This window comes from Nannospalax galili, unplaced genomic scaffold (assembly GCF_000622305.1).
Source record: "Nannospalax galili isolate Female #2095 unplaced genomic scaffold, S.galili_v1.0 scaffold481, whole genome shotgun sequence".
Taxonomy (NCBI): domain Eukaryota; kingdom Metazoa; phylum Chordata; class Mammalia; order Rodentia; family Spalacidae; genus Nannospalax; species Nannospalax galili.
In genome coordinates this window covers 1,678,077-1,697,611 of record NW_008345609.1, presented here as the reverse complement: position 1 = coordinate 1,697,611, position 19,535 = coordinate 1,678,077, and the positions used below count along the sequence as shown (strand labels likewise).

Here is a 19,535-nt window from a genome sequence, read left to right as displayed (position 1 = left end):
TTCTAACTATAAATCAAAATAGTTCTATATGTGCAGAATGGTACACTGTCTTCTAAAAGCCTCTCTTATCTTCTAACTCCATTAAGCTAATTTTGCCATGCCAATCATATGTACTTGTTATTGTCTAAGAATGTAAGACACTGCTGCCGGGTGTGTGATGTATTTGCTGTTTTAATTAGTGGCAATAGATCTAATCCAATTATTTGAGGGAAAACAATTCTTTTTCTTTCTCTGGGGGAGGCACACAGGGGAAGTAGCTTGCCCTGATGTAACCAGAAGGTTGAAAATAATTTAAAAGTGAACCCTGAAAAATTGAATTTACCTACAATGCTATAGCTCTCTTGTACCTATTAAGAGTAATTGATTACCCTTTTTATTTTCTTTAAAAATATTAAATTTCTTATTTCAGCCTTACCCACATTTACCTCTATTTGGAAAACTGCTCTCTTGGTTCTCCTCTTCCTGTCTGGAATCTAGGATCTTCTCCTCTGTTTACATTTCATGGTGTGTGGTCCTCTTCTCCAGCTTCAGTCACATTTCAGCTGTACCCTCAGCTGCTACTCTCCCTGTCATTTTCACAGTGTTCTATCAAAGAAGCAGACAGAAAAAAATTTATGTATCCATTAGAAAGCTAGTTTCTTACTTATGACTATAAATTGTTAAATCCTTCTGAAACAAAGGGCTTAGCTCATCTGGAACTTATATTTGTGTTGTCACACTAATTTATTTTCTTGACTTGGTTTTTACGGTGTTAATAGACATTTTTTAAAAAAGCCTTTAAGTTTTTTAAAGTTACTTAAGAATAAAATATGTTTTAATTCTCAAAACACAAGTGATATTTTCCAAGGGTTTCTGATGCAGTGCAGCCCAGCTCAGGCTGTGACTGATGGAACTGTTATCAGGGCAGCACTCCAACTTTCAGGTGTTTACTCGGCTCTTTCTCTGTGCCAGGCAGGCACTGTAGAGGAACCAAAAGAGAAAGCCAGAAGCTTTTAACTACTCATTGCTGTTGTTTCCTTCTTTAAAAGATTGATTGTTGCTCTCTGGTATAGAACCAGTGTGCTAGGAAAATCTGAAGCCACGCAGAGGGGTGTCTCCCAGTGCCTACTCTGTCCTCTGCTAGCCACAGGCATTCTGTTCCCTCCAGCTTACGTCCTGCAGACAGCCTAACTTTTAAAATGCATTTATGTATTCACTAACTCTAAACTCATTTTTTATTAGCATGTTTTATACAAAGTACTGAGTTTCATAGATGTTTTTATACTTGCCTATAATTGACTTTGCACGTATTCAGCCCTTATTATTCCCGCCCCCTCTAGTTTTTAAAAAATTTCATTGAGCTGTAATTTGCATATAATAAAATGTATCTATTTCAACTTCATGAAGCTTGATAAACTTCTGTGCCAGTGCAACTAAGCAGTACTACAGTTGAGAGTGTTTTCATCATTCTGGAAAGTTCCCCTCTGCCCCATTTGTATCCAGATCCCCCACTCCTCACCCCATGCTAGCCCAGGAACAAAGCAACCAGTCATCTCTTTCTTCTGTACACTCAATTTTCTTTTTCTAGAATTTCATTTAAATAAACTAATAGAATCTATACTATTTGTGTTGATTTTCTTTTGTTTTTAAATTTATATTTCATATATTATTAATCCCTTTTTATTGTTCGAATATCCTATGGAATAGAATAAATTGCTTATTTGTCCATTGCTAATAGATAATTGAGTTGCTCTTAGTTTGAAGTCTTATGAATAAAATTCTCTGGTTACTTACTTGCAAGTGGATGTTTGTTTTCTTTTGTCTTGGGTAAATGTTTAATTTCTAGATTGCTGGGCTGGATGGGAACTTTGTATTTAACTTTATGGGAATCACTGAGCTTTTCTAAGTGCTTGTACCATTTTGCATTCCCTCTGTCATTGTATAATAGTTCTAATTGCCAAACTTGATATAGTTAACTGTTTTCATTTAAATACTTCTCTAGTTAATGTATAGTGGTTTGCCATTGTTATTTTTATTTGTTTGTTTGTTTTATTGTCCTGAGATGTTTAGCATCTTTTCTTACTTTATTAGTCTTGCAGTGATACCATAAGAAATTACTACAAACTGGAAAAAATGGAAATTTATTTTTGTACACTTTTGGAGCCTGGAAATCAAGACAAAGGTGTGTGTAGGTTTGGATTGTCCTTAGGCCTGTCTCCTTGGTTTGCAGGTGGCTGTGTTTTTGTCTCTTTACATGGCTTTGTCTCTGTGTCATTTCCTCTTCTTATAAGGGTACCAGTACTCTTGGATTAAAATTCCACCCTAAGACCTTAAAGTCTTTTTACCTCAAATGTGATTATGTTGGGAATTATGGCATCACCACAAGAATGGAGTAGGGTCACAATTGGGTCAATAACACTGAATTTCTATATCTCTTGTTAGCCTTTGCTGTTATTGTTGTTTTGTGTTTATATCTTTCACCCATTTTTGGAAGGTGCAACTTGTTATTAATGTAAAAAACTGGAAGCTGGGCATGGTGGAGCACACCTATAATCCTAGTACTTGAGAGGCAGAGGCGGGTGGATCTCTGTGAGTTCCAGGCCAGCCTGGTCTACATAGTGAGACCAGTCTCAAAAAAAAAAACAAACCTTTTTTTTTTTTTTTGGTTCATTGACAGAGTGTGTACTTATCAGGCATAAAGGCCTCAGTTTGATTCCTATATCCACTCTGTCCCTAAAGATGTAAGAAGTAGTATCATGACTGGATATGGGTTTTAGTCACAGCACTTGGGAGGCATAGGCAGGCAGATCTTTTTGAGTTGGTGGCCAAGGTTGATCTACATAGTGAGACCCTATCTCCATAAAAAGGTAGTGTTTTGTTTTTTGAGATAGATCACTGTGCTGCCCAGGTAGCCCTTGAACTCCTAGACTCAAGCAGTTCTCTTATTTTTCCTGAATAGCTTCTACTACAGGTGTGCATGTCACCAAGCTGGCTCTGAATTAATTTCACAAGGCAGGTGTTTTGTTTTTTTCCCTAATGATGGTGATTTAGCACATGTGCTAGGCAAGAGCTTCCCCCCGAGCAACATCCCCAGCCCTAGAATTCTTTATATATTTAAGCCCCAAGTCCCTTGATAAATGTGTTATAAATATTTCCTCCCACTTAATTATAATTTTTTTAGTGCTTCATGTTTTTATATTGTTTTAAGCTAGCATAAAAAATAATGGGTCTCATTATGGCAATTTCATACATAAGCATCAATATACTTTGTTCTGATTTGTCCCTCTGGCCTAATCGTCCTCCCTTCTGCTCCCTGTCTGCTCTCACTGACTGGCTTTTTTCTGGATACTCCCCACTTCTGTTTCATGTCCTGTGGATTCCTTAAGCTTTGTTCCTCCCAGTTCATGATCCTTTTCTAGTTTTATCATGTAGATGCATGCACACACACACATTTATTTAAAGTCTAGATTCCACATGTAAGAATTAACATGTGATATTTGTCTTTCTGAATCTAACTTATAATTTCCAGTTCCATTTTCCTGAAAATGTCATGATTTTATTTTTATGCTGGAATAAAAATTCCATTGTGTATATGAACCACATTTTCTTTATCCATTCATCTTTTGATTAACATTTAGACTAGTTGCATTTCCTTGCTGTTGTGAATACAACAATAAACACAGATGTTCAAGTATCTCTATGATATATTAACTCCGTTTTTCAGGTATATACCTAACAGTTGGACAACTGGGTCATGTGATAGTTCTGTTTCTAGTTTTTGAGAAACCTCCAATCTGAATTCCAGTAGTGGGCCGCACCCAGTTTATATTTCTGCCATGAGAGGGTTCTTCTTGCCCCACATCCTTGCCAGCATTTGTCTTCTTGATGATAACCATTCTGACTGAGGTAAGATAGGATCTCAAAGCAGTTTTAATTTGCATTTACCTCATGACTAAGGATGTTGATAACTTTTTCAAGTATTAATTGGCCATTCGTATTTCTTTTGTGAACTGTTTCTTGAATTCCTCAGTCTGTTTATTGATGAGATGATTTGTTCTTTGGGCGTCTTGTTTTTACAGTTCTTTATAGATTCTAGATTAGGAATCTGCTGTCTGATGTATGGTTGCCAAAGGTTTTTCCTCTGTTCTATAGGCTGTTTCTTCACTCTGCTGATTATTTCTGGATTATGCAGAAGCTTCTTAATTTCATGTAATTCCCTTTGTTAATTTTTGGGGTTATTTCCTGTGTTGTTGGAGTCTTTTTAAGTCCTTGCTTGTGCCTATATTTTGAAGTGTTTTACTTGTTTTCTTCTTGTAGTTTTAAAATTCCAGGTCTTACATTAAAGTCTATTATCTATTGACTTTATTTTGTTCAAGGTGAGAGATATGGTTCTAATTTCATTTTACATGTGGAATTCCAGTTTTTCCAGCATCGTTTGTTGAAGAGGCCATCTTTTCTCTGTTGTATGTTTCTGACACTTTTGTCAAAAATTAGGTGACTCTTGTAGGTCTGGGTCCTGTATTCTATTCCTCTGTCTCCATACCTGTTTTTCTCCCATCATCATGGTGTTTTTATTATTACTATGGCTCTGCAGTAGAACTTGAGATCAGATGTTGTGATATTTCCAGGATTGCTATTTCTACTCAGGATTGCTTTTGCTACTTGGAGTCTTTTGTGATGCCATATTAATTTCTAAAATATTTTATTATTTTTATTTTATGTGTATGAGTGTATTGGCAGCATGTCTGTAAGTGTACCCATTCCATTCAGTGCTCTCAGAGGTCAGAAGAGGCCATTGTATCCTCTGGAACTGGGGTTACAGACAGTTGTTAGCTGGGAACTGAACCTGGGTCCTCTGCAAGAGCAGCCAGTGCTTTTAACTGCTGAGCCATCTCTACAGCCCACCCTGTCCATATAAATTGTAGAATTTTTTTTCTAGCTTTGTGAACAGTGTCTTTGGGATTTTGATATATATTGTGTTGAATCTGCAGATTGCTTTTGGTAATATAGACATTTTCATAATAATAATAATAATTCTAACAATCAGTTGTTCTAGTTTGGTTTCTGTTGCTGTGATAAAACACTGACAGAAAACGTGAGGAGAAAGGTTTATTTCATCTTACCGTTCCAAGTGACAGTCCATCATAGAGAGAGGGCAAGGCAGGAACCTGGAGGACCAGGCCGGCCTCAAATGCACGGCGATTCACCTAGCTCTGCCTCCCCGGTGCTGGGATTAAAGGCTTAAGCCACCACATCTGGTTTATATAACCCAGGCCCCCCTGCCCTGGGATGGTCCTCCCTGTCCACGTAGGGCCTCACCCTTCCACATCAATCAGCAGTCAGATGGCCCCACAGACACGCCCTTGGGCCAGTCTGATGGAGGAAGCTACCCAGTTGATATTCCCTCTTCCTAGGTTTATCTAAGTCTGTGTCCAGTTGACAAAAACTAGGACACCCATGAATATGGGGTTCTTTCCATCATCTAGTCTCTTCAGTTTCTTCAGTGTCTTAAAATTTTCATTGTAGGGTCTTTTATCTCCTTGGCTAGGGTTATGCCAAAGTATTTCATTAATCATTTATTAATGAAGCGATCGTGAATGGGATTTCTCCCATTTCTAGACAAGTTCATTATTGGTCTATAGAAAAACTACTGATTTTTAAAAATGTTTTATTATTTTTGTCTTATGTGCATGAGTGTATTTCCTGCATGTACGTAAGTGCACCCATGTCGTATAATGCCTAAGGAGATTAGAAGAGGGCATTGGATTCCCCTGGAACTGGTTGTTAGCCATCATGGTGCTATGAAGTGAATTCCGATCTTTTCCAAGAGCATCAGTCCTCTTAACTGCTGAGCCATCTCTCCAGCCCCAGAAAGCTACTGATTTAAAAAAAAAAATTATTACTTTGATGAAAGCATTCATCAGGTCCATAAATTTTTTTGGTGGAATCTTTAGGCTCTTGTAAGTATACAGTCATGTCATCTAAGGGATAATTTGACTTCTTCATTTCTTATTTGTATCCTTTTTATTTTTCTTTTGTCTTACTGCTCTGGCCAAGTCTTCAAGCACTATATTGAGTGACAGTGGTGAGAGTAAGCTTCTTGTCTTTCAGATTTGGACAAAATGCTCTGTTTCCCCCATTTAGTACAGTGTTGCCTATAGATTTGTCATGTAGTCTTTATTATGTTGAGGTATGTTCCTTCTATTCCTAGAGCTCAAGGCTTTTATCAAGAAGGGATGTTGTACCGATTTGTTTTGTTTTCATTGATTGAAATGATCATGTGAATTCTGCCATTAACTCTGTGTTGTATTACACTTACTGCTTTGTGCAGGTTGAACCAACTTTTTGTCCCTGGAATGAAATGCAGTTGGTTATGGTGCATGATATTCTTAATATTTTCTTGAATTCGGTTTGTAAGAATTTTATTCAGAATTTTGTGTTGTGATCATCAGGGAATTGGTTTATGATTCCCCTTTTTTCTGTTGTATCCTTATTTGGTTTTTGGTGTCAGGGTGATGGTGGTTTTATAGTATTTGGTAGTTTTCCTTCCCTTTCGAATTTATGAAATAGTTTGAGGAGATTGGTATTAGACCCCCAAATTGGTAGAAATATTTTCAGAATTTGGTATAATTTGGCAGTGCAGTCCTGGGCTTTTTTTATTAGGAGACTTACTACTTCAGCCTGATTGTTGTGGATTTAAGTTTTTTCTGTCCTTTTGATTTAATTTTGGTGATCTTAATGTGTCAGGAATTTATCCATTTCATCTAGCTACTCTTTTCATATTGGTATTCAAAGTATTTCCTAATTTCACTAGAATATATACTCATCTCCACTTTTTCAACTCTAAATTTTTTTTTACATTTTATTTTTATTTATGTGTATGTGTACCAATGGAAGTCAGAAGAGTGTATTGGATCACCTGGAGAGAGAGTTACAGGTGGTATTGTGCCACTCTGTATGGGTGCTGGGAACCCATCATTGGTCCTCTGGAAGAGAAGCAAACACTCTTAGATGCTGAACCATCTCACTAGTTCATCAACTCTTAATTGTTTAAATGTGGATTTTTCTCTTTCTTTTAGTTAGTTTGACTAGAGGTTTGCTAATGCTGTTTGTTTTGTTTTGTTGTTGTTGTTGTTTTTTCCATTCCATTAATTCCTGTCCTGATCTTTATCATTTCTTACAGCAACTGCCTTAGGGTTTGGCTTGTTCTTGATTTTTAAGGCTTTCAGGTGCATCATTAGGTTATTTAATTGGGATCTTGCCAGTTCTTTAAGCACTTGTGGCTATATACTTTCCTCTTACAACTGACTTACGTGTATCCGAAAGGTTCTAGTTGTGCTTTCCTCCTCTTCAATGACCCCACTCATGTTTAATCATGAATGAATGATCAGTCTCCATGTATTTCAGTAGTTTCGCTAATTCCTCTTGCTTGATACCGGTTTTTATTCTAGTATGATCTGATAAGATACAAGTAAATAGTTCCAGTTCTTTTGTATTTGGTAAGAATTGATTTATGGCCTAAATATTATCTATTTTAAAGAAGGTTTCATGGGCTGCTAAGAATAATATGTATTCTGTTTTGGTTGGAAGGAATAGTTTGTATTTATGTGTTCTGTACAGTCTGTGGTATAGTTTTACCGAGGTTTCTTTGTTGGTTTTTTAGTTTGGATGACCTTTCTAGAGATGAGAGTCTGATATTGAAATCATGACTATTACAGTATCAGGATCTGACTGACCTTTATGTGCATTAGTGCTTGTTTTATGAAACTGGTAACTCTGGGGCTGGAGAAATGGCTCAGCAATTAAGAGCACCTCCTGCTCTTCCAGAGGACCCAAGTTCAGTTCTTAGCACCCACACTGAGCATCACAACTGTCTGTAACTGTAGCTCCAAAGGATCCAGTGCCCTCTTTTGCCTCCGCAGGTACATATGCACACGTGTGTACACATAGCAAACACACACACACACTTTATATCTTTTTTAAAAAATAGAAAATAAATTGGGAACCCCATTGTTTGGTGCTGGTTTATTGTGTTGGACACAAGGGATCTTTCTGAGCTCTTCTTTGCCCATGCATTCCTTTGCTGAAATTTATTTCCTATGCTCCTGTGGTTGAGATTTTCTTCAGTGTATAGGTTTCTTCTGCAGTGCTCACTTGGTAGTCATGAATGCCTTAGTTTGTGTTTGTCTTAAAATTTTCTTATTTCTTCATTTTTAAAGATACTTTTGATGAATACATCAGTCTTGGTTGGCAGTTATTTACTTTCAGGGCTTGAAATATATCTTCACATACTTTCTTGTCTTTTGGGGTTGCTGATGAGAGATCTGATATTTTTTGATGATTGTCTTTGTAGGTCAATTGTCATTTTTCCCTTGTAATTTTATTTTTTAATATATATTTTTTAAATTTTATATGTATGCTTGTATTGTCTGCATGTAGGTAGGTGCACCTGTGTCGTGCAAAGCCTACGGAGGACAGAAGAGGCTATCAGATCCCCTAGAACTGGAGTTACAGACAGTTGTTAGCTGCCATGTGGGTGCTGGGATTCGAACCTGAGTCTTCTGCAAGAACAGTCAGTGTTCTTAACTGTTGAGCCATCTCTCCAGGCACCCCCCCTCACCTTGTAGTTTTTAGTATTGCTTCTTTACTTTGTATTTTTGGCATCTCCATATAATGTAGAGAAGTTCTTATCTTGTCATGTATATTTAGGGTTCTAAATTAAATGCCTCTTGTGTTTAGATGTTCCATTTCTTTCTCTAGATTTGGAATATTTTCATAGGTTTGGTCTCTTGATTGTATCCCTAAGTTTTGGGATATGATGGTCATGCTTATTCATGATTTTTTCCCTCATTTATATGTGAATGTAGGTTTTCCTTGACTTTGATTTTTTTTTTTTAAGTGTTTGAGTGTATTGCCTGCATGTGTATAAGTGCACCTGGAAACTCTCAGAAGAGGGTGTTGGATACCCCTGTAACTAGAGTTATAGATGATTGTTAGCAGCTATGTGGGTGCTGGGAATTGAACCCCGGTCCTCTGCAAGAGCAACCAGTGCTCTTAACCACTAGGCCATCTCCTCCAGCCTGACTTTGATATTCTTGTACTCTATTACTGATACTTTGCTTTGCTTGGTCTAGTCTGCGGTGATTCATTCCATTAAGTTTTTTTATTTGATTCATTGAGTTTTTCATTTTCATCATTTCATTTGTGTGTTTTTTATTTTTGTGTTGCTGTGTTTGCTTTGTTTGTTTTTTGAGCATCTTTCCATTCTGAATTTTTTTTCCATATTGCTGATGATATTTCTGATTTTCATATCTATTTTGCTGTCTTTTCCCTCTGTGTTTCTAACTTTCCAAATGCTGGGTTGAATTAATCTGCTATTTGATCATTTTTGACAGTGAACTTTGGAAGTCTTATGTGGCATTTTGACTCTTTCAGGATCTTTGAATTCATTTATGAGGGAGCTATGATCTTTGGGGCACCATATGTCTCAGTTTTTCATGTTTCTTGGGTTTCTTTGTTGCAATTTACACATCAGTTGGTTTGAATATCTCTTTCAGCTTAAATTAGGAATCTCAGTGAGCAGCCTGCACTTGAAGGCTTAGTCCCCAGTACTGCTCAGCAAAGAAAAAACTTTCTGTAACAGCAACACCACCAAACCACAAATGATAGAAACACAAACTATTAAAGCCCACCAGTACATCACCAGTGAGCATATAAAAGAAAATGATGAAGTATGGTAGAAGGTGCTATGAAATCAAAAATTATTAATATATATTTTTCAATAATGAAAAAATTCCAAAAAAATTAGATAAATATAAGCACAGAAGTAAAATATAAAAACATAAGTGTATTTGATAAAATTAGGTAAAGCAGGTAGGCAAAACTAGAGAAGGAGGAAACACAGGGTACACGCACAAAAAGATAATTAAGGAAAAGAAAAAATATTGCCCAATAATGAAAAAAATGTATAAACAAATAGTTAACTGTATGCAGGATAATAACAAAAACATAATTTGAAAATACTTAAAAGTATAGTAAATAAATCAAGAATCAAAAATAATGAGAAAAAAGGCTAAAGTGGCTGTGTGTGGTGGTGCATGACTTTAATCCCAGCACACAGGAGGCAGAGGCAGGCAGATCTCTGAGTTCAAGGCCAGCCTGGTCTACATAGTGAGTTCCAGGTCAGCTGGAGCTATAGGGAGACCCTGTCTCAAAACAAAACAAAACAAAACAAAACAAAACAAAACAAAACAAAACAAAAGTGTCAGAGAAGCTTCCTTTGGGATCTTGGAAATTGCAGACTGGCAATGAAATGGATGGAGATGGGAAGGTCAGATGGACTATGGACTCTTGTCCTTTCTTAGGCTTATTCTGCTTCTGTATCTGTTTTGGACTAATGTCCCCTATCTTCCAGAGATGTCTTCACTTTAGTAGCTTTTCTTCTTTGGTTACCAGAGCTCGCTGCTGACCACGTTTAACTTTGCAATCTATGGGCTGGGTAAGTTCTCTTCCCCTCCCAAGTCTCCCCAGATCCTATGTCCTGATGTCACTAATGTTCTGGGCAGGTGATGGCTTCTCCCTGATTACCAGTACCCCTGATTACCTCTACAGGCAAAGGACTTGTCTTTTTTACTTTCAGGATCTCCTAAGTGTTTACTGAGGCATCCACTGTATATATCAAATCCACTGCTAGAATTTAAGAGTGGGACTTAACTGCTCCATAGCTGTGAACAGAACATTTGTGGCTACAAAGGTTGAGTCTATCCCAGGATCAAAACTATCAAGCTCCAGGGTTCTTCTCAGTTGTGATCTGCTCCTGCCCACCAAGGACAGGGCCATCTTGCTCTACACACTTCCTTTCCAGAGACAGGTTCCTGCAGTCTGCACTCTTTGACTTGTCAGTGTCTTGCTCATCTGTTCTCTACAACTGCCCCCCTGGTTCTTCTGTCACCCATGGGCTATGGCAGGCTAATTTGAAGCTCCCCGACCTGTGGTTGTCCCCTGTTCTCAGGCACAGTGAGTTTTTGTATTGTGCGTAGCTTCTAAGGTCAAGGGCCTTCAGGGTGGCATGCCCATAGACCCAGTAGGTTCTTTTTCAAAATGGTGCCCAGCTACTGCCCCCTAAGTTGCAATAAGACAGTGGAATTTTCTTCTCTCACCAAAATCTATTGAGTCTTGTTACACATATGGACTTACCCTGGAGGGTAGGACTGCCTTGTTTCACCTGGCCTAACTTCTGGCAGTGCCTTCTGCTTCCTCTCCTTCAGCAGAGAGCTGCATGGCTGCAGCTAAATTCAAGTTACTTATCACTATGTCCTCTGTCTTTTTCCCCATGCTTTTCAGGCATCTTTAATTTCCTTTGTGTTTTTCTGAAGCTCTTGGTTTCTGTCTGTCTTTGGAAGAGAGTCTGCATCTTATTCTGACTCCCTCTTTCACTGGGTCACATGGAGGCAGCTTCTAACATGCCATCTTACTGAGAAGCCCTCGTTTAATTTTTCTTAATGGCATATTTATTTGAAGAACAGAATTTAGGGACTGGAGAGATGACTTGGTGTTTAAGAGCACTGGCTTTTCTTGTAGAAGATCGGGATTTGAATCCCAGCACCCACATGGTGGCTAACAACCATCCAATACTCCAGTTCCAGGGGATACAACACCCTCTTCTGTCCTCTGTGGGCACTGTGACATGGGTACACTGACACCGATGCAGGCATAATACTCATACACATAAAATAAAAATAAAAAAAGAACAGAATTAACATTTTTTATAACACTATGTATTTTTTTTCTTACACAGCCCAGGCTCCTTAAACTCACTATGAAGCCAAGGTTGACCCAGAACTTATGGTCGTCTTGCTTCCACTAAATACTGGAACTGCAAATTTCCACACACAATTTATGCTGTGCTAGGGATTGAACCTGAGGCCTTGTGCATGGTAGGCTTGAACTTTGTCAAATGAGCTCTATTCTAGCACACTCCCTTTTTTTACATATAGTTCATCGTTTTTGTGCCACTTGTTCACCTCCAAGAAAAAAAATCATTGTTTTCTACTAGAAATTTTATAATGAGCTTTTCCTGTATGTGTATTTTAATTCTAATATATGGTATAAAGATCAGACTTTAGAATTAGTGACTTTATAGTTCTGAGAGTTAGACAATATAAATCAACCAACTGTTCAATCTTAGTTACTTTGTTTTCCATAATACCTGGAACTAATCAACTTTGTGAAAATGCCTTACTGGTAATATCTGGCACTATTTGGGGGTTTGCATAAAACACAGATAGTTTTGGAGAAAATTGCTATTTTTAGTGTCAAATTAAAAATCTATGAGTTTTAAGGAGACCCTGTGAGTTTTATTTTTATTCCTATATGTCTTATTTAATCTCTCTCAGCAGTAACTTTTACTTTTTAATTCATGTTGGTATTGTCTATCTCTTATTAAATGTACTACGAAGTACTTCATGCTTTTTGTTATGAGAGCAATTTTCCTACCTTATTCTTATAATTTCCATGTCTGATTTGGGTGTCAATAATTTTTGGGTCTAAAATGATTTTGAATTTTTTTCTTCTCTAATTTGTAGTTATTTAGAATTATTTCCCCCTTAAATGCATAAAGACTCTGCCAGATAGAATCTACTTAAGTAGAGGCTAGAGTTGTTTTTGTTTTTTTGCGCTTTTTCTTTTTTGTGGGAAAGATTTTAATTTTTGAATTGTTTTTACAAGTAGATGATAATTCAGACTGTATTTCATTCTGAATTAGTTTTGGGAAGCGATATATTAATATTTTACTGAACTTGTTTAAAGTTTTTGGCATAAAATTGTTTTTACCTTTTATCTTACTTTATAACTGTATCAACTTAGTGATCTGATACTCACTATGTAACCTTACGCAGATTACTAATCCTGTGTGTTCGTTCTTTCTTTGTAAAGCAGGATAATAATAGCTATTTCATGTTGTGGTTATGAGAATTAATATTGAGAGCACATATATATAAAGAACTAGCTGTGTCATAGTTTATTTATAACTTAGCTGAAGCTGGAGGTTTATAATTTTAATAAGAAAGAAGAAATACTGATTTATATTTTGTGTCAAAGGTCCATAATTTATTTTTATAGATGTCCAAATAGTAGATATTTTAGGTCTTTATGTCCATACAGTCTCTGTTGCAATCTGTCAACTTTGCTATTATAAGACAGAAGCAACATAAACAATAAATATGTAAACAAAATATTAGAGGCTAGTGGACCAGATTTGACCTTCATACCTTTATTTGCCAACCTTTTCTTTCCTCCCCTCCTCACTCCTTCTCTCCCCATCTCACTCTGTAGCCCAGGATATGCTAAAACTTACTATGTAGCCCAGGCTGGCATCAAATTCGTAGCAATCCTCCTACGTAAGCTTCCTACATTCTGGGATCACAGGTGTGAGCCACTGTGCAAAGCTACTAACCTTGGATCTGTGTAAGAATTCTGGGGACAAATATTTGCCTATTGTGCATTTGTCCTCTATAACTATTGATGGTGATGATTTATCCAAGTATTTGTGTTTGCAAACTTTCTAGCAAATGTGTTCATCTGTGATTCATGTTTAGAGTGTAAGGAATATCCATTAAACCATACTAAGATTCAGGAGAACTCAACAAATTATAACCTTTAGTGAGTTAGTTTGGTTTTGTTTTTTGAGACAAGGTTTCCCTCGAACTTACTCTGTAAGCCAGACTGGTCTTGATCTCATAGAGATACGCATGCCTTAGCATGCTGAGTGCTGGGACTAAAGGTGTATGCCACCATGCTTGTTTTTGTTTTGCTTTTTTGTCAGATTATAGTCTTTGGCGGGGGAGGATTCTTTTTGAAACAGGGTCTCCCTATAGCTTCAGCTGGCCTGGAACTAATTATGTAGACCACGCTGGCCTTGAACTCACAGAACTCCACCTACCTCTGCCTTCCAAGTGCTGGAACTACAGGTATGCAACACCACACCCGGTCTCAGATTATAGTCTTTATGTATCAGTTCATCAAGTCTTTCTTGAGCACCTACTGTTTACTCAGCACAGTTTCTAGTACTGAGTATGCTTTGATGAGCAGGGTCTTTATCACTGCCCTAATGAAATGTATATCCCAGTCAGTGGACTAACATCAAACAGGTAATGATAGGTATGTCAAATATTTTTGTGCCAGCTACTATGGTACCACTAATTTTTTGTAAACATTTTACTTATTTTTATTTTATGTGTATGTGTGTATTGCCTGCATGTAGGTAAGTGTACCCATGTCGTGCAATGCCTGTGGAGGTCAGAAGAAGCTGTTGGATCCCGTGGGACTGGAGTTACTGACAGTTGTTAGCTGCCATGTGGGTGCTGGGATTAGAACCCAGGTCTTCTGCAAGAACAGCCAGTGTTCTTAACCGTTGAGCCATCTCTCCAGCCCCCTGGTACCACTAATTTAAGAAATTATTGAAGTTCAAAAAATGATTTTATGTCACAAGCCTTCTTTCTTTTTCTTTTCTTTTGCAAGCCTTCTTTCTATAAGGATAATTACAGATACTTCAATTAAAATTCCTCCATTTTTATTTAAGGAAAGGAAAGAAAGGGAACAAAAAATTAATAAAGAAATGGAGGAAAAAGCAGCAAAGAAACTGGAGAAAGAATACTTGCAAGAAAAAGCAAAAGAAAAATATCAAGAATGGTTAAAGAAAAAAAATGCTGAAGATTGTGAGAAGAAGAAAAGAGAGAAGGTATTTTACTGATGTGACCAGTCAGAATACATACCTTGGTGTTAATGTATAACATTGACATATACTCAGACAGTTGGTACTATTTTAGTATAAAATACACAGAACTTTCCTTATTTCTGTTATTTTGCATTTAAGCTTCAAAGTGAGTATGTATTTGTGTTTTTCTTTGTTTGAGAATTATAAATAAGCCTGTTATTTTTGTCAGGTTCAAAATTTTTGTTTTAATGCTTGTATATATTTTCAGTGATTTCATGTAGACATTGTATTGTTGTCATTTTAAAACAGAAGGTTATCTTTGTAGATTCTATATTTTACTGTTGCTCAGTGGTAGACATTTGGATATCACATCCTTGATCATGTTTACTTGTACTCTCTAATTGCAGAAATATAATTCAATATTACAGCCAGTATGTCATTGGGGCAGGAATCAAATGGGGGAAAACAGACATGAACAAATGTAGTGAGGTTTGATGGCAATGTTTAGTTGCAGAATATCCCAGAAAATTCTTTGGTCTTGTCATTTTTAGGAAAAAGAAAAGCAACGGCAAGCAGAATTACAGGAGAAAAAGGAAATAGCAGAAAAAAAGTTTAAGGAATGGTTGGAAAAGGCAAAACATAAACCTCGTCCAGCTGTGAAGAGCTATGGTTATGCCAATGGGAGGCTCACAGGTTAGTCTTCCTGTTATATGGCTACATAGGTGTGGTTTGCAGAAGCAGGTAATACTTATCTATTTTTCTAGAACTAGATTTAGATCTAGATATTTTTTCTTTTGATAGGAATGTGTAAAAATTATTTTTTTTCAAATTAATTTTCTCTAGAAAATTTTAATATGCTGCATTGCTAAGGAAGATTTATAAATTTATTCTCCATGCATTTATGCATTTCACATATAAAATACATCTGTTTTTAAAGGCAATAGTTGTGAAACTATAAACTTAAATTTTATTTATTTATTCATTTATTTTTGGCTTTATTTACTTATTCCTTTATTTTTGGTTCTTATGTTGCCTAGGCTAAACTCGAATTCATAATCCTTCTGCCTCAGTATGAGTACTGTGATTACTGGCATGAGCGAACACACCCATCTTGAAACTTAAATTTTTTTTTTTAAGTTAGCATGTAGGGTAATGGGTTCATTATGCCATTTTCATACATACAAGTTGTTATATCTTGTTCTAATTTGTCTTTCTCCCTTTTAATCCCCCGTGGTACTGTCTTCCCTCTGACTGGTTCCTTCCCCCCCCACCCCATTTCCCTCTTCTGCTTTTGTGTCCCATGTCATCTCTTCACCCCACTCCTTAAAATCTATTCCTTCCCTCTCATGATCCCTTTTGTAAGTTTCATGAGCTATACATACAAACATATACATATATAGAGACATACATACCATCTATTTAATTTTAAATCTAGGTTCCACATACAAGAGGTAACATGGTATTTGACTTTCTTAGTCTAGCTTGTATTTCTGGTTCTATCCATTTTCCTGAAAATATGGTTTCTTATAACTTTATGCAGGAATAAAAATTCCACTGTGCATATGAACCATATTTTTATTCTCCATTCATCTTTTCATTAACATCTCGGCTGGTTCCAGCTGTTGTGAATAGTGCAGCAGTCAGCATGGATGTACAAGTATCTCTATGGTCTGTTGACTGATGTCCTTTGGGTATAGACCCAAGTGTAGTAGATAGTTCTATTTTTAGCTTTTTGAGAAACCGCCAAGCTGACTTCCATAGTGGCTGCACCAGTTTGCTTACCACCAGCAGTGTACTTGTTCCACATTCTTGCTGGCATTTTTTCCCCTTGATGACAGCCTTTCTGACATAAGGTAAGATTGAATCTCAAAGTTGTTTGAGTTTGTATTTGCCTTAAGGCTGAGGATGTTGAACACTTCTTTTTCTTAACTTTGTTTTGTTTGGAGACAGGTCTCAATTTGTAGCCTTGGCTAGTCTGGAACTTGCTGGATAGACCAGACTGGCCTCAAACTCACAGAGATTTGCTGGCTTTTGCCTCAGGAATGCTGGGATTGAAAGCATGCTGCACCATAGCCCTGCAGCTTTTTCAAGTATTTATTGGCCATTTATATTTGTTTTGAGAAATGCTTGTTCAGTTCTTTGGCCCAGTTTTTGATTGGATGATTTCTTCTTTGTTTCATTTTTGCAGTTCTTTGGTTTCTAGATTATTAATCCTCTGTTGCCATAGATTTTTTTCTCTATCGGTAGGCTGTCTCTTCACTCTGGTGATTGTTTCCTGGGCCATGGAAAGCGTCTTAATTTCATGTTACCCGTGCTTTTGGAGTCTTTTCAGAAAGAGCTGCGTATGTCTATATTTTGATTTCTTTCACTCGTTCTACTTCTAGCAGTTCAAAGTTTCTATTAAGCTCTATTATGCATTTTGAATTTATTTTTGTTAAAGGTGACAAATAGGGGTCTAATTTTATTCTTCTATATGTAGAATTCCAGTTTTCCCAGTGCCGTTCATTAAAGAGGCTGCAAAATTACATGCTAAAGCAATGATTTCTAATATAAGCAAACAAAATTCTCATGGTTGACAGTGTAGCTCAGTGGTAGAACATAGATTAGCATGTGCCAGATTCTGAGCTCAGTCCCCAGGACTCCAAAAAATTTTTTTACATTTATTGTGTGATAAAACCTTAATTAGGATATGTTTATGGAGGTCATTTTGGTTTACCCTTCTAACATTCTCTAAGGCAGAGCCTCCAGTGTAAGCACATTCCTTTTAAAGGGTGGAATACTAGATAGTCTATGACCAAACATACCCAGTTGGCCTTAGGCTTGGTTTGATTATAAATGGCAATGCATGTTTTTCTTTGTGCTTTGTGTTGGAAACTCTAGCTTGCTGACAGCTGCCTTCACTCGTTTAAGTGATATATTATTAAAAATACTCCCATTCTGTTTTTTTCACACACTAGAACATACTCCAGACTTTGTTTTGACCATCTTGGTGAAGTGTGTGTTGACATATCTTTGTAGTCAAAGTAGACTGGGAGTGTCTGAAAGACACATTCCTGCTGGCAGGATTAGGCCTCTCTTACTTGTCACAGGGTCATCCATTATGGCTACTGAGCACTGGCATGGCATGTTCTTTTTTTTTTTTTTTAAATTTCTATATTTTTATTTCTTGTTTACAAAAATGGTAATAAGCAGTTACTTTAACCTAATGATCAGTTAGCAAAACTAAAACTTTGAGAATAGGTGTATTGATTAGAAGTTAAGTACTAAAGTAATGGATTATTAAATTTTTTGGATTTAAATAATTCTTAGAAGCAGCCTATTTTTCTGAAAAATGCTGTGTTTTAAGTCTTCATTTTTTTTTAATGCTCATTTATTTGTGAAATAAATTTGTCTGTACAGTGAGTAAAGGACTTAGAGCCCATTTATAAAATGTTCTTCCTCCACAGTTACTAGTTGTCAGAAATCACAGTTCTTTAAACACTTCATATACATTGGTAGAAGACGACTAATAAGTGATGAGAATTGCTGTGATATTGTAAAATCTTACTGATCTGACAGTAATTCAGAATTTCAGTGCTTCTACACAAGAATCTTGACTTTGTATAAAGTTTTTTTAAAAATAAACTTTAGTATCAGATAAGGGGAAATTAATATACAATTAGTCATTTCTGAGTGAAGATCATAAAGGTTTTGTCTGAGTTCCATAATAACTTGCATAGTAAAACTTTTGTGGGCATTTTATTTTATATAACAGTATTACTAGAATTCTCAAAATTGTTTTATCTTTTAGTGTTTGTTAGCAATGCTTACTGTATTTGGACAATGTTATTTCTTTGAAAATACTTAAAGATTTCAGTAAGTTGATCTGATTAATGGTGTTTGCCCTGTTGACATTTTAACATTTTTCGAGAAATTAAAAATAATTGATTATTTTTTGATCTAAGAATTTTTTCTCTTGTTTATTCTGATTTTTTTAATGGTTACAGGTTTTTACAGTGGGAATTCCTATCCAGAACCAGCCTTCTGTAATCCAATTCCATGGAAGCCAATTCATATGCCCCCTTCCAAAGAAGCAAAGAACTTATCAGGAAGGAAGAGCAAAAAACCTGTAATAAGTCAGCCACACACACCATCTCTGGCAGTTCATAAAGCCAGAGGCAATCTTTGCCTTGGAACTCTGTGCAGAATACAGAGATAGTATATGTAGAAAACAGCATACTTTCTTAACCTGGAATCCGCTAAGTTTAATCTCAGATTTTTTTTTTTTTTACACTTCTCAATCAGTAAGTCAACATTTGATGTGATTATTGAAATACCAAATTTTTGAGTTTTTGTATGAAATCCTTAAGAGTTTAAGATAATTTCTGCATTTTAGTTTTATAAACTGTTCAAGATTGAGCTAATGATTGTGTTTGTAATTTAGTTTTTATCAAAACTAGTTATAATATCAATAAACCAACAATTTTTCTTATGTTCTTTTGTACTCTATATTATTTGCTTTGTTTAGGTTTATGAACATAATAAGATGAATTTGTTCAAATAACTACTTCTGAATTGCATACTTACCTAAATGGGTTAGAAACCCAAGAGTAATAAACTTGTCTTTGTTAATGTTTTTTAGTACAGTTTGCCATGAAGATATTTAAATTTTTTTCTTCTTGTTTTTACATTTATTTAGTGTGAGTGTGTGTGTGTGTGTGTGTGTGTGTGTGTGTATGTGTGTGTGTGTGTGTGAGAGAGAGAGAGAGAGAAAGAGAGAGAGAGAGAGAGAGAGCACTTACATGTGCTACAGCACAAATAGGAGATCAGAAGACACCTTGTGGGAGTCACATCTCTCCTTCCA

General features: G+C 36.3%; 1 protein-coding gene across 1 annotated transcript in view; it reads left to right on the top strand.

Annotated features, from left to right (window-relative positions):
* Positions 1–19,230, top strand: part of Ccdc34 (coiled-coil domain containing 34) — a 38,585-nt gene extending 19,355 nt beyond the window's left edge. Inside the window, exons 4-6 of the mRNA XM_008841719.3 lie at positions 14,558–14,716; positions 15,244–15,385; positions 18,679–19,230. Of these exons, the coding sequence (XP_008839941.1) occupies positions 14,558–14,716; positions 15,244–15,385; positions 18,679–18,890 (513 nt within the window). The 3' untranslated portion in view covers positions 18,891–19,230. The remainder of the gene's footprint in view (positions 1–14,557; positions 14,717–15,243; positions 15,386–18,678) is intronic.
* The last annotated feature ends 305 nt before the right edge of the window (positions 19,231–19,535 follow it).